Raw genomic sequence first — 12,744 nt, 5'->3', positions numbered from 1 at the left:
GTTAAACATCTATGTATATGGGTTCAATCTGGACATTTATTTTGGTTCATGTACATATATGCAAGTTAAACGGTTATTTTGTTGATGACGGGCCAAACGGATATACAAAATAAATTTTAAAAATCTACTAGTTTATAAAGAGATGGGTCAAAAGTTTCTGAAAGTGTATTCAAATGTTTAAAATCTTCTTAATTCCTTTAAATAAAATCAGATCATCATCATCATTATTATAGTTCACGTTCAGCATATCACCCCATACCTCGCATGTGCGGTATTGGGTATTGTTGTTGTTGTTCAGCATATCAATTACTTATAAGACTCAAGAAAATGTTTGGGGTCAACATATCAATTACTTAAGAACATAACATGATGTAAACTAAACTGTGATGTCTACTAACAACGTCTAACCACTACACATTAAAGAACATAACATGGTTAACCCAGATATAAAACCGAGTTTTAACAAGAATCATAAAACCGAGTTCAACCATACAAACTATTGAACTATCTAGTGGATGAGTGATTACATACTAGTCCAAACATCTTCTTGGAATACACATAATTGTATAAGGTTGAACCCGTAAACACATGCTAATTATTCAACTTCAATCTTCGTCATGTTGGACACCGATTTTTACCGTATGTGATGCTTGTGGGGTGTTTGAGACAACTCTTAACATCTCTGTCTCATCATCCTTTTTCCATTCACTAAAGTTCTCTAATCGATAATTAAAGTGTATATTCACCACTTTAAGCATGGGTGACCTGGCGAATATCAGCTTCAAAAACTCCATATCGTGTATGACGTCATCCAAATGAAGCTCAAGTACCTTCAAATGATCCAACCAAATATCTGAATACTCTGTCGCCGTAAGGGAGTCTATTCCTAATGTCTTTTCAGGATCATTAATACACTACATGAAGCGTTAGTCTTGTGTTAGTATAATTTGACATCAGATGAGAAATAAAGCAAACTGAATATTTAATATTTTAAAATTGATGTTTTTTTTACCTCTAACGTAAGTTTCTCCATATTTGGCGAGCTCCTAATCAAATGAACAACGAAAGGCAACCCATCACCCATAAAAAATGGCTCATGTAAATGCGCGTATTTGAGGTGGACTAATGGAGTCGAAATCTTTGGTAAAGAAGAGTCGAACTATAGACCAAGAAAAAAATGTTAACAGATCCAACAAAGTTCATCTTTTCAAAGTTAAATTAATTGTATACAAATATATTACCTGACGAAAGTAACCATAGTGACTGCCAAGAAAAAGTTCTTCAATTGCTGGCATATATCCAAATAGCTCACACATGAAAGCACGATTAAACACGGGATTAAAATATTCATGATTAATCTGCAGCAACTTACAATGTTTAGATGATTTATATACATGGCAATCAAGACCCATACACCAAAAATTGGGTCCTTTGGGTCTCGAGAAAACAAAGGGAATGGGTCTAATATGGACTCATCTTCAGTCTATTAAAATATATTAGAAGGTCCATCTAGACCCGTTGAAACCCATTTTCAACCCACTTTAATTTGAGAAAATTAAAACAAATTAAAAACAATGAAAAACAAAAAGACTTAAAAATTAGGAAAACAAAAAGAAAATGTTTCTTTTAAAAGTAATAAAGTTTTTTAAAAAAAATAAGTTTTTTTTAAGAAAAAATGGGTGTCGACCGGACCCATTCAACCCGTTCGACCCATGACCCGTTTTGACCCAAACCCATTTGGGTCTCGACCCAACCCGACCCGTTTGCCATGCTTAATGATTTAGTAGTAACTTACCATACTAAACTTCTTGAGTAATGGCGATTTTGATACAACATCTAGAATAAGTTCTTTAGAGGTGATTACACAATCCAGGTCTAAGCTTTTAAGCTGACCAAATCCATTAAATGTTGTTGGTTGATGGTCAAGAATACAATTTCCGAGATAGAGATTATTCAACTGACAAAATGAGAAAATAGATGAGGGTAACTCATATGTACTGATTACATCAGCATTCAAAATAAGTCTCAATTTCTTGACAGTGTTCATCCTCGACAAACAAGCTATAATTTGGTCGATTTCAACACATTTATTATTTCCATCCCGTATCGAAAGGGAGCACTCGAGTATTGAATCCGAGTGCATTAACAGAACGTGTTTTATAGCACGAAAAAGTTTACGTTTCCTTTTCAAAAGTTTACGTTTACTTTTCAACCGTCCCCTTTCTGTATAATCTTCATTTTCTTCTTCATCGAGCATATCATAGTCATCAAACTCAAGTTTAGGTATTTGGGTCCAATTGTATCTCCACTTTTTCGAAAGGACGCTCGTCCTTACTGCATCTCTTATAGGTACGAGACAAAGAATGGTTTCTATTATGTTTTGAGGAAGGTCGCTAATTATATCTGAACACGAACGTTTATGTTTCATCTTAGACGAATGTTTACGTTTCATCTTAGACGAATGTTTGCGTTTCATCTTGAAAGAATGGTGTGATAGACCAGTACTAAATGATGCTGTAAAACAAATCATAGTAAAAATCAATTGAAAATTGTGTTTAACACAAAATAAACAAAATTGAACCTTAATGAACAAGTAATTCATAATATAAGTCAGGCATTTGCAAAACTGGGGAACAAATTATGGTACCTATCCAATTCATATATGAAAAGCAGTTATGATAAGGCGTGTTCTCAATCTCAATCATCTAAACAATTAGGCATACAAACATCACAATTCAATCATAATACATCCATATTTGGTCAAACAAGACCAATAACACCTAGGGTTAATCTGTGACTCTTAAACCCCCTTTTTGACACCAATTTGACTATTTCAATACTCATAACTTCAATTCTTCCCAACTCATAATTTAAATCATCTACAGTAATATCTAATTTATACACACAAGCTTTCTCTTGGTCAAACGAAGTCAAAGTCAGATTTGAAGCTTAGTCAAATACAACACTAACTACAGGTTTCCATTAATACAAAATCATCCACTTTTGTAACTCTTACACATAAACCCTAATTTACACTTCGGGGCAGGATCAATGGGGAAGTAACCAATCGGGGGGAAGCGGGGGAAGCAAAATTTATTTTTTTTTTCGTTTTTTTTGGAATTTTTTTTTTCCGGCATCAAGATCACACGAAAATATGAACATTTAGAAGAGACACTTCGTGATGAATGTTATTATTTATGCGGGAAAACGATCGACAAAAATAACATTCAAGATAATATTGTTCGTGAAGAATATGAACGTTTTTTTTTCATGTTTTGTGAAGTAAAATTTAGCCCGATTTAGAGTTTAGGGTTTAGGGTTTGGTGTTTTGGGTTTATTCCATAAACCCAAAACACCAAACCCTAAACCCTAAACCCTAAACCCTAAACCCTAAACCCTAAACTCTAAACCGTTCGTGTTAAAAACTCAATCTAAATCCTAAATCTAAACCCTAAATCTAAACCCTAAACCCTAAATTTCTAAACCCTAATATCTAAACCCTATAAACCCTAATATCTAAACCCTAATATCTAAACCCCAATAGCTAAAACCTCAACATACGCTCGAAAAACACGATAATTGTTATATATTGCTTCTTCGAGCGTTTTCCCGCCAAAATAAAAACATTTATCACAAAGTGTCTCTACTAAATGTTCATATTTTCATCCCATCTATAATGTTCGTGAACAAAGTTTTTTCAAAAAACGAAAAAAAAAAAAAAGTTTTTGCTTCCCCCCGCTTCCCCCCGATTGGTTACTTCCCTCTTGATCCTACCCCTTTACACTTCCGAGTTAGAGTTTGTAAGAATTTGAAAACCTCACCTTTAACACTAATAACATCATCTAGACTCATAATTTCGAATTTAAAACATAATAGTTCATACCTCAATATAGGGTTACCAAAAAAACCCCAAATCTCTAGTAGCACTGGCAAGTAATAACTAGGTTGATTAAACCCTTAGATTCAACTGCATTAAGAAAATTCAAGGGTTTAGTGCATGTTCTTCAAGAATCGCCACACACACTCACCCTCGTTCTGTTATTAAAAGCGTTTTATCAATTATAGTCACGCGTTTGTTTAAATAAAACAATTTAACGATGTGTTTTATGTATTAAGTGAACGTAAATGTTAAAGTCATATAGTTTAATGAACCGTGGAACCACATATTACGACTAAGAAACTTGTCATTGTTTTTACAAACATATTGATGTACTCAACTTAATTAGAATATATGAACTACATTTATTCTCCCACCACATACTTTCAATTTTGATCACAATTATTATTTTTCTTATCATAAAATTTACATTACAACATTTTATTGAGACATGTATTTCGTATACATATGTAACGTAATTAATCCCGTAAAAAAAACCTATATTTGAATAATAATAATAATAATATTCCCTCCTTCCGACTACAAGTATCTAGTTACTTTTTACATAAAGTTTTAGGAGGGTATATAATCATATTTAACTGGGTAAATATGTTATTATTAAAGTTAAGAAGGGTATATATGATAAAAAAAACTCTAAATAAATAATAAAATATTTAATTAATGTTAATGACATCATCAATATGGCTTAGATTTTTTTCTTTTTTTTCTGATTTTTTCTTAACAAAGTAAATAACCTAATAATTGTTATAATATATAAATATATATATATATATAAATGGATAGTCAATTATTGATACACAAAAGTAATATTATTGTATTACCTAAACTTGTGATATTTTTGCTATAAATAGTCATGAATGCAAGCATTAAACTTGCACCATTTCTCACACTTACAAAGTGTTTCTTTCTTTCTCTCCATTATCATCTTTATTCTTACACTTCATTATTAGTATTCTTAATCAAGAATCAAATCACTAAAGGTAGTTATAAGCCTACTGAATTATAACATCAAGAATCAAACCACTAAAGGTAGTTATAAGCCTACTGAATTATAACACGTTATCAGCACGATAATCTTAATACTAATTATGGTTGGCTCTGCCACCTAAATGATATATGGTCGGTTATACCACCTGAATAATATATAGTCGACACTGTCGTCTAATTATCATTTATGTTACTAACATTTATATTTCAATTATCTAACATTTATATGGCCGACACTGTCGCCTAATTATCATTTATGTTACTAACATTTATATTTCTATTATCTAACATTTATATGGCCGACACTGTCGCCTAATTATCATTTATGTTTACTAATATTTATATTTATGTTATATAACATTTATTAATGATTGCTTACTGATGTTATGCGAGGTGTATATAAAATAGTTATTAATTTTAGCAGAAAACACTATTAAATACGATACAATTTTACACAAGATATTTATTTATTTATAGAATGGATATACTTAAACCTTGCTACAACACTTATAGGCAGTGTACCTAATCGTACAGTAGTGTAGTTTTTAGTAAGTCCGGTTCGTTCCACAGGGAAATCTTTAAACAAAGCTCAACGCTATATTAGTTTACTTTTATAAAAATACAAATATATATATAAGTAATATTATTATTATAAAGGGGGGTTTTTACCGTTTAATGACCGGTTTGTCGATTTTAAGACTTTAGTCGCAGTTAAAACCTAATGTAAAATATTGAATAAATAAAAGACTTAATTTAAAGCGTAAAGTAAATAACGATAATGAAATTGCGAATAATAAAAGTGCGATAAAATAAAATTGCGATAATTAAAAAGTACGATAATTAAAAGTGCGATTAAATAACAATAAATAAAAGTGCGATAATTAGAAGTGCAATTAAATATAAAATAAAGAAAATTAAATATGAAATAAAAGAATTATGCTTATTTAAACTTCCGTAATCATGATGTTTGACGTGTTGATTTTAGTTTTATGCCCATGGGTTAATTGTCCTTTGTCCTGGATTATTTAATATGTCCGTCTGGTTTTTGTCCATAACAGTCCATCAGTCATAAATATAAATTGCGAGTGTCCTTGTCAAATTATTATTATACCCGAAGTTAAATATTCCAACTAATTGGGGATTCGAATTGTAACAAGGTTTTAATACTTTGTTTAATGAATACACCAGGTTATCGACTGCGTGTAAACCAAGGTTTTACTACTTTGTTAACAATTACACCAATTACCCTTGAATGTAATTTCACCCATGTTTTAATTATTCTAGTGGCTATTAATCCATTCCCGTGTCCGGTTAAATGAACGATTATTCGTACATATAAATACCCCGCCCATCGTGTCCGATTGAGTGTATATGGTAATTTATAGGGACGCCCAATTGTAAATCTTTATATTAACATTAACAAACTTTCATTTAGTTAAACAACTATAAAGCCTATTAATAGCCCATAGTCTAATTTCCACAAGTGTCTTTCTTTTGTCCAAACCCCAATTATGGTACAAAGCCCAATTACCCAATTTTAGTAATTAGCCCAACATCATGATTACTTCGTTTTAAATAAGCATAATAATAACTTAGCTACGAGACATTAATGTAAAAAGGTTGAACATAACTTACAATGATTAAAAATAGCGTAGCGTTACACGGACAGAATTTCGACTTACACCCTTACAACATTCGCTAACATACCCTTATTATTAGAATTAAAATTAAAATTAAAATATAAATTATATATATATATAAATTTTACGTATGATAAGAGAAGAAAAAAGATTGATGATTTTGATCAGAATTCGGTTGGCTTTATAGCCAGAGTTGAAATTTGGGGCTCCGCGACTCGCGGCAAAATACTCTTCAAACTCCGCGAGTCGCGGAGGTTAATTTTACAGCTCAGTCCTTGGAGTTTCTCTGCCGACGGTTTTTTTATTTATAAATATAATATATATATAATTAATATAATTAATTATATATTATATTATATTTATATACATAGTTAACTTGTAATTTTTAGTCCGTTGCGTCGAGCGTTAAGAGTTGACTCTGGTCCCGGTTCCGGATTTTCGAACGTCCTTGCGTACAATTTAATATCTTGTACTTTGCGTTTTGAATCTTGTACTCTTGTAATTTCGAGACGTTTCTTATCAATAATTGGAACCTTTTTTATTGTCTTTTGTACTTTTGAGCTTTTTGGTCGTTTGCGTCTTCAATTCGTCGAATCTGTCTTTTGTCTTCACCTTTTATTATTTAAACGAATATCACTTGTAAATAGAACAATTGCAACTAAAAGCTTGTCTTTCTTGAGGAATAATGCTATGAAATATATGTTCGTTTTTAGCATTATCACTTACATATGGTCGACACTCACCTACTTATCATTTATGTTATATTAAATTTATGTTTAATGTTTATTTACTTATGAATATAAAGTGACTATAATTTATCATGTTGTTTGTTTTAATAGAAAATGTCGAATCTGGAAAAGCTTAAATTTACTCCTTTAGAATCAACTGGAAACAACTACATGCCATGGGTTATAAAAGTAAAAATGCATCTTAAATCAATGGGCATTCTTGAAGCCATAAATGAAAACAACACTTGTTCTGAAAAAGAACAAGCAACGGCATGTTGCTTTATTCATCAACATATTGATGAATGCTTACAAAATAATTATGTGACTGTAGAAGATCCCCATGTTTTATGGGAAGGTCTCAAAAGCAGATTCAATAATCAAAGAGAAATTTTACTTTCAGCTGCTATGGAACAATGGAGAACATTAAGGTTCCAAGACTTTAAGAAAGTAAATGAATATAGCTCAGCTCTGTATAATACATGTTCACAACTTAAATTTTGTGGACATGAAATAAGTGATGCAGACATGATGGAGAAAACTTTCTCCACAATGAATGCTGCAAACATCACAGTGCAAAGAAATTTGAGAATGCTAAAGTTCAAAACATATCCTGAACTTAATTCATATCTCTTAGTTGCAGAGCAAAATGATGAGCTATTAATTAAAAATCAGCAATCCCGTCCTACTGGTACACTTGCAATCCCTGAAGCAAATACTGCAAATAATTATAAACAGGGACAAGGACGCGGGCAAGGTCGTGGTTATAATAACCATCACCATCATCATGCCAAAAGCCATAACTATGGTAGAAACCATCTGTGATGACCCGGAAATTTTGACTAAATTTAAACTTAATCTTTGTATGATTAACATTTCTGACACGATAAGCAAAGTCTGTAAAACTGAATCTCAAAATTTTTGAAATACCTTCGGTTGTTTTCGACGATTCGCGAACAATTATATGTAAACAGATACATATATACTATAACATGAAAAGGTAACAATGTATTAATTGTTTGATACCGTACATTAAACTTATTGGTTTAAATATCTATTTGAATATATATGATAAGTTGAGATATTTATTATTAAAATTTATTTATAAATAACTTCCAATGTGTTTTTAAAAATTGATTTATGTATATTAAAAAGATATATACATATATATAATAAACGATAGTAACATTCGTTTATTGATTCGATTGATATTTAGATAAGTTAAATAAAGCGTTTAAGATGAACCAGTAAAACACTAATTTGCTACAGTGTTTTCCAATTTGCCACATTACTCAAAATGCTACAGTGTTTTCGAAAATCACTATTTGCTACAGTGAAATTGACTTTGCTACAGTGAATTGCTACAGTAAAAATTGACTTTGCTACAGTAACTTTGCTACAGTGGTATATTTTATGGATAACTTAAGGCTATATTTTGACAAAGGTACGTGTCACGAAACGTAAAATGCAAGTTTTCTCAGCGTACGAAAGGACATTCGAAAAACCAGAACCGGGACATAAGTCGAGTGATGACGTACGACTTATCGGAACAAAAATTACAAGTCAACTATGCACGTGAATTTAATATAATATATAATTAATTATTTAAATTATATATATTATATTAATAATTAATTATGTCGACGAGCTAAATTACAAAACAATGTGAGCTGTCCCTGGTCCTCATGCGAGTCGCATGGCCAGAAGGCCATTTCCATGCGAGTCGCATGACTCCAGATTTCAGGCCAAGTGCTATAAATTCTCGAGTTTTGGCCAGATAAATCACACACATATTATTTTTTACTCCGTATTTATTTATTTTATTATTATTATTATTATTATTATTATTATTATTAATAATAATAAGATTATTATTAATCTTATTATTTTTATTATTAGTGTTATTATTTTTGCGATACAAAAATAATAATGTACATAAAATATTACGACGGAGTGCTGTCCAAGTAATTTTCAAAATGAGTTTTCGAGCAAGCTAGAGCTAAGGAAATTATGGGTTATTGCCAAGGAGGTTATGGGTAATGTTCGGGGGTATTTTTTTGTGAATCAAACCTCGTGTTTATCATCTCCGATGCGTCTACGTGCTTTCCTGCAATATTGTATATCAATATTAAACAGTGAGTTTCATTACTCCCTTTTTATATATATTTTTGGGACTGAGAATACATGCGCAGTTTTATAAACTGTTTTACTAAATGGATACAAATACTAAAATTGATTTTGTGTGAGTTTCATAAGATCCCTTTTACTCTCTATATTTTTGGGCTGAGAATACATGCAAATGCTTTATTAACCGATATACAATATTTATATGCGTGAGTTTCATTTGCTCCCTTTTTAATTGCTTTTGCAATCTATATTTTTGGGCTGAGAATACATGCACTTTATTTTAAACGCAATGGATACAAGTACATACTAAATTCTACACTGAGTTTGAACCGAAAATCCCTTAGCTTTGGTAACTAGTAACTGCCAGTTATAAGAACTGGTGGGCGCGAGTAGTAGTATATGGATCCATAGGGCTTGATATCCCCGTCCGAGCTAGAGCACTAGCCTTTTAACGGACGTATGCTATTTGAGAAGCGTACACGTTGGTTTGCGTGTATTATTAAGATGATTATACAAAGGGTACAAATTATATATACGTTAAGTTTAGTTACCAGGGTGCTCAATTTCGTAGAATATTTTGATAAACGTTTCTGGATGAAACAACTGAAATCTTGTGATCCACCTTTTATGTAAAACCTATTGATAAACGTTTCGGATGAAATAACTGAAATCTTGTGATCCACCTTTTATGTAAAACCTATTGATAAACGTTTTGAATAAAACAACTGAACTTTTGTAAATCCACATTGATATACGGATTATGTGTAATATTAAAACTATGAACTCACCAACCTTTGTGTTGACACTTGAAGCATGTTTATTCTCAGGTTTCTAGAAGTCTTCCGCTGTTTGCTTATATGTTAGACAAGCTATGTGCATGGAGTCATACATGGCATATTTTTCAAGGAAACGTTGCATTCACCAAATCATCACCATGTATCTTATTTTGACTGTACTGTCAACGGAAGTACTATTGTAAACTATTATTTACAGTGATTGTCTATATGTAGAAATCATCAGATGTTAAAAACCTTTGATTTAAATATTCATTTATGGTGTGCCTTTTCAAAAGAATGCAATGTTTACAAAACGTATCATATAGAGGTCAAATACCTCGCAATGAAATCAATGAATGACGTATTGTCCATATGGATTTGGAGCGATCGTCACAGCATCCTTATGGTAATGGTAATGGGCGAGGACGTGGTCGTGGTCGTGGCCGTGGTGGTCAAAGAAATAATAATCCACGAAAATATAAATATCAACCACAAAACAAGCCCACTAAACAAGATGTTGAAGAAAATTCTTCTAAAAATTCTGAAGAATCTTGCTACAGATGTGGTAGAATGGGCCACTGGGCTAATACTTGCCGAACATCTAAACATCTTGTTAAGATGTATCAGGATTCGCTGAAAGATAAACAAAAGGAAGTAAACTTTGTGGATAACGTCGATCCAACAGTCACTGAGAAACCATCTGATTTATATGAAGATTTCTTGAATGTTTAAGTTGTGTGTCTTTCGAAAAATAAACGATTTAATATCATCTGTCTTTGTTATTATGTTTGCTAAATGTTTCAGTACTATCAATTTGCGTGTAAAATATTGTGTAATATTAATGTACTCACTATTTATTTCTTATATATGAAGTTCAATATGAATTTTGCTGGAATACAACATCAATCAAGTGGTGGAGATCTCTGTATAGCAGACAGTGGAACTACACACACTATACTTAAATCCGAGAAATATTTTATTGATCTAAAACCAACGGAAGGAACTATACATACAATATCAGGACCTGCTAACTTGATAAAAGGGATAGGAAAGGCAAATTTCATACTACCAAATGGTACAAAATTTTTAATAAATGATGCCTTATTTTCTCCCAAGTCAAGCAGAAATTTATTGAGTTTCTCCGACATATACCTTAACGGGTATGATTATCAGTCAGTGACAACAGAAAATGAGAAATATTTAAGTATCACTGACAAGAGTCATGTGATTGAAAAACTGCCAAGACTTAGTTCTGGATTACATTATACACATATAAATATACCAGAAATACATATGGTAGTTAACGAAAAATATATTGATCCTGGTGTATTCAGTTTATGGCATAACAGATTAGGCCATCTAGGATCAACAATGATGAAAAGGATTATTGAATGTACTCATGGACATCCACTAAAGGATAGAAAAATCCATCATGATACAATGGTTCCATGTACATCTTGCTCTCTTGGAAAATTGATAACTAGACCCTCACCACTTAAGGTTGAGAAAGAATCACCAATGTTTCTTGAAAGAATTCAAGGTGATATATGTGGACCAATTCATCCACCATGTGGACCATTTAGATATTTCATGGTTCTAATATACGCATCTAGCAGATGGTCTCATGTTTGTCTGTTATCAAGCCGTAATGTGACATTTGCAAAATTTCTTGCCCAAATTATTAAATTGAGAGCTCATTTTCCTGATTACACCATTAAAAGGGTGAGACTTGATAATGCTGGTGAATTTACATCTCAAGCATTTAATGACTATTGCATGTCTATAGGAATTGTTGTTGAACATTCTGTTGCTCATGTGCATACACAAAATGGTTTAGCCGAGTCATTGATTAAACGTTTACAGTTAATCGCTAGACCATTGATAATGAGAACAAAACTCCCTGTATCTATATGGGGTCATGCAATTTTATATGCTGCTGCATTGATTCGCATCAGACCAAGTGCAAGTCATAAATATTCCCCCCTACAACTTGCTTTTGGTCAAGAGCCAAATATTTCCCATCTTAGAATATTTGGTTGTGCAGTGTATGTTCCAATTGCGACACCACAACGTACAAAAATGGGTCCTCAAAGGAGATTGAGAATATATGTTGGATATAAAACATCTTCAATATTAAGGTATATTGAACCTATGACAGGTGACGTTTTTACAGCACGTTTTGCTGATTGTCATTTTAATGAAACATTGTTCCCTAGATTAGGGGGAGAAATGAAAAATAAAGAAAATGATATTTCATGGTGTGAACCTCAATTAAAGTATCTTGATCCTCGCACAAAAGAATGCGAGACAGAAGTTCAAAAGATAATGCATATACAAGAACTTTCAAATCAATTGCCTGATGCATTTACAGATACAAAAACGGTGACAAAATCATATATACCAGCAGTAAATACTCCAGCTCGAATTGAAATTCCAAAAGCGGGCAATAACGTCACTCATGAATCTTTGCCACGTCAGAAACGTGGAAGACCAATTGGTTCAAAGGATAAAAATCCTCGAAAAAGAAAATCAGCTGATAATGAAGTAAAAGAAAGTGTTCAAGAAGAACCACAAATCAGTACTCCTACTGC

The 12,744-nt window shown here is 31.9% G+C and overlaps 1 protein-coding gene across 1 annotated transcript; it reads right to left on the bottom strand.

Moving 5' to 3' along the window:
- Positions 1 to 417: 417 nt before the first annotated feature.
- LOC139877701 (F-box/FBD/LRR-repeat protein At1g13570-like) lies at positions 418 to 2,430 on the bottom strand. The gene is made up of 4 exons (XM_071865131.1): positions 1,796 to 2,430; positions 1,242 to 1,358; positions 1,013 to 1,159; positions 418 to 914 (listed from the first exon to the last, which is right to left on the bottom strand). Exons 1-4 carry the CDS (start codon positions 2,426 to 2,428, stop codon positions 606 to 608), a joined length of 1,206 nt encoding a protein of 401 aa, XP_071721232.1. The 5' UTR covers positions 2,429 to 2,430; the 3' UTR covers positions 418 to 605.
- Positions 2,431 to 12,744: the final 10,314 nt, after the last annotated feature.

This window comes from Rutidosis leptorrhynchoides, chromosome 11, assembly GCF_046630445.1.
Source record: "Rutidosis leptorrhynchoides isolate AG116_Rl617_1_P2 chromosome 11, CSIRO_AGI_Rlap_v1, whole genome shotgun sequence".
Taxonomy (NCBI): Eukaryota; Viridiplantae; Streptophyta; class Magnoliopsida; order Asterales; family Asteraceae; genus Rutidosis; species Rutidosis leptorrhynchoides.
This window is presented reverse-complemented; position numbering and strand designations above follow the sequence as displayed.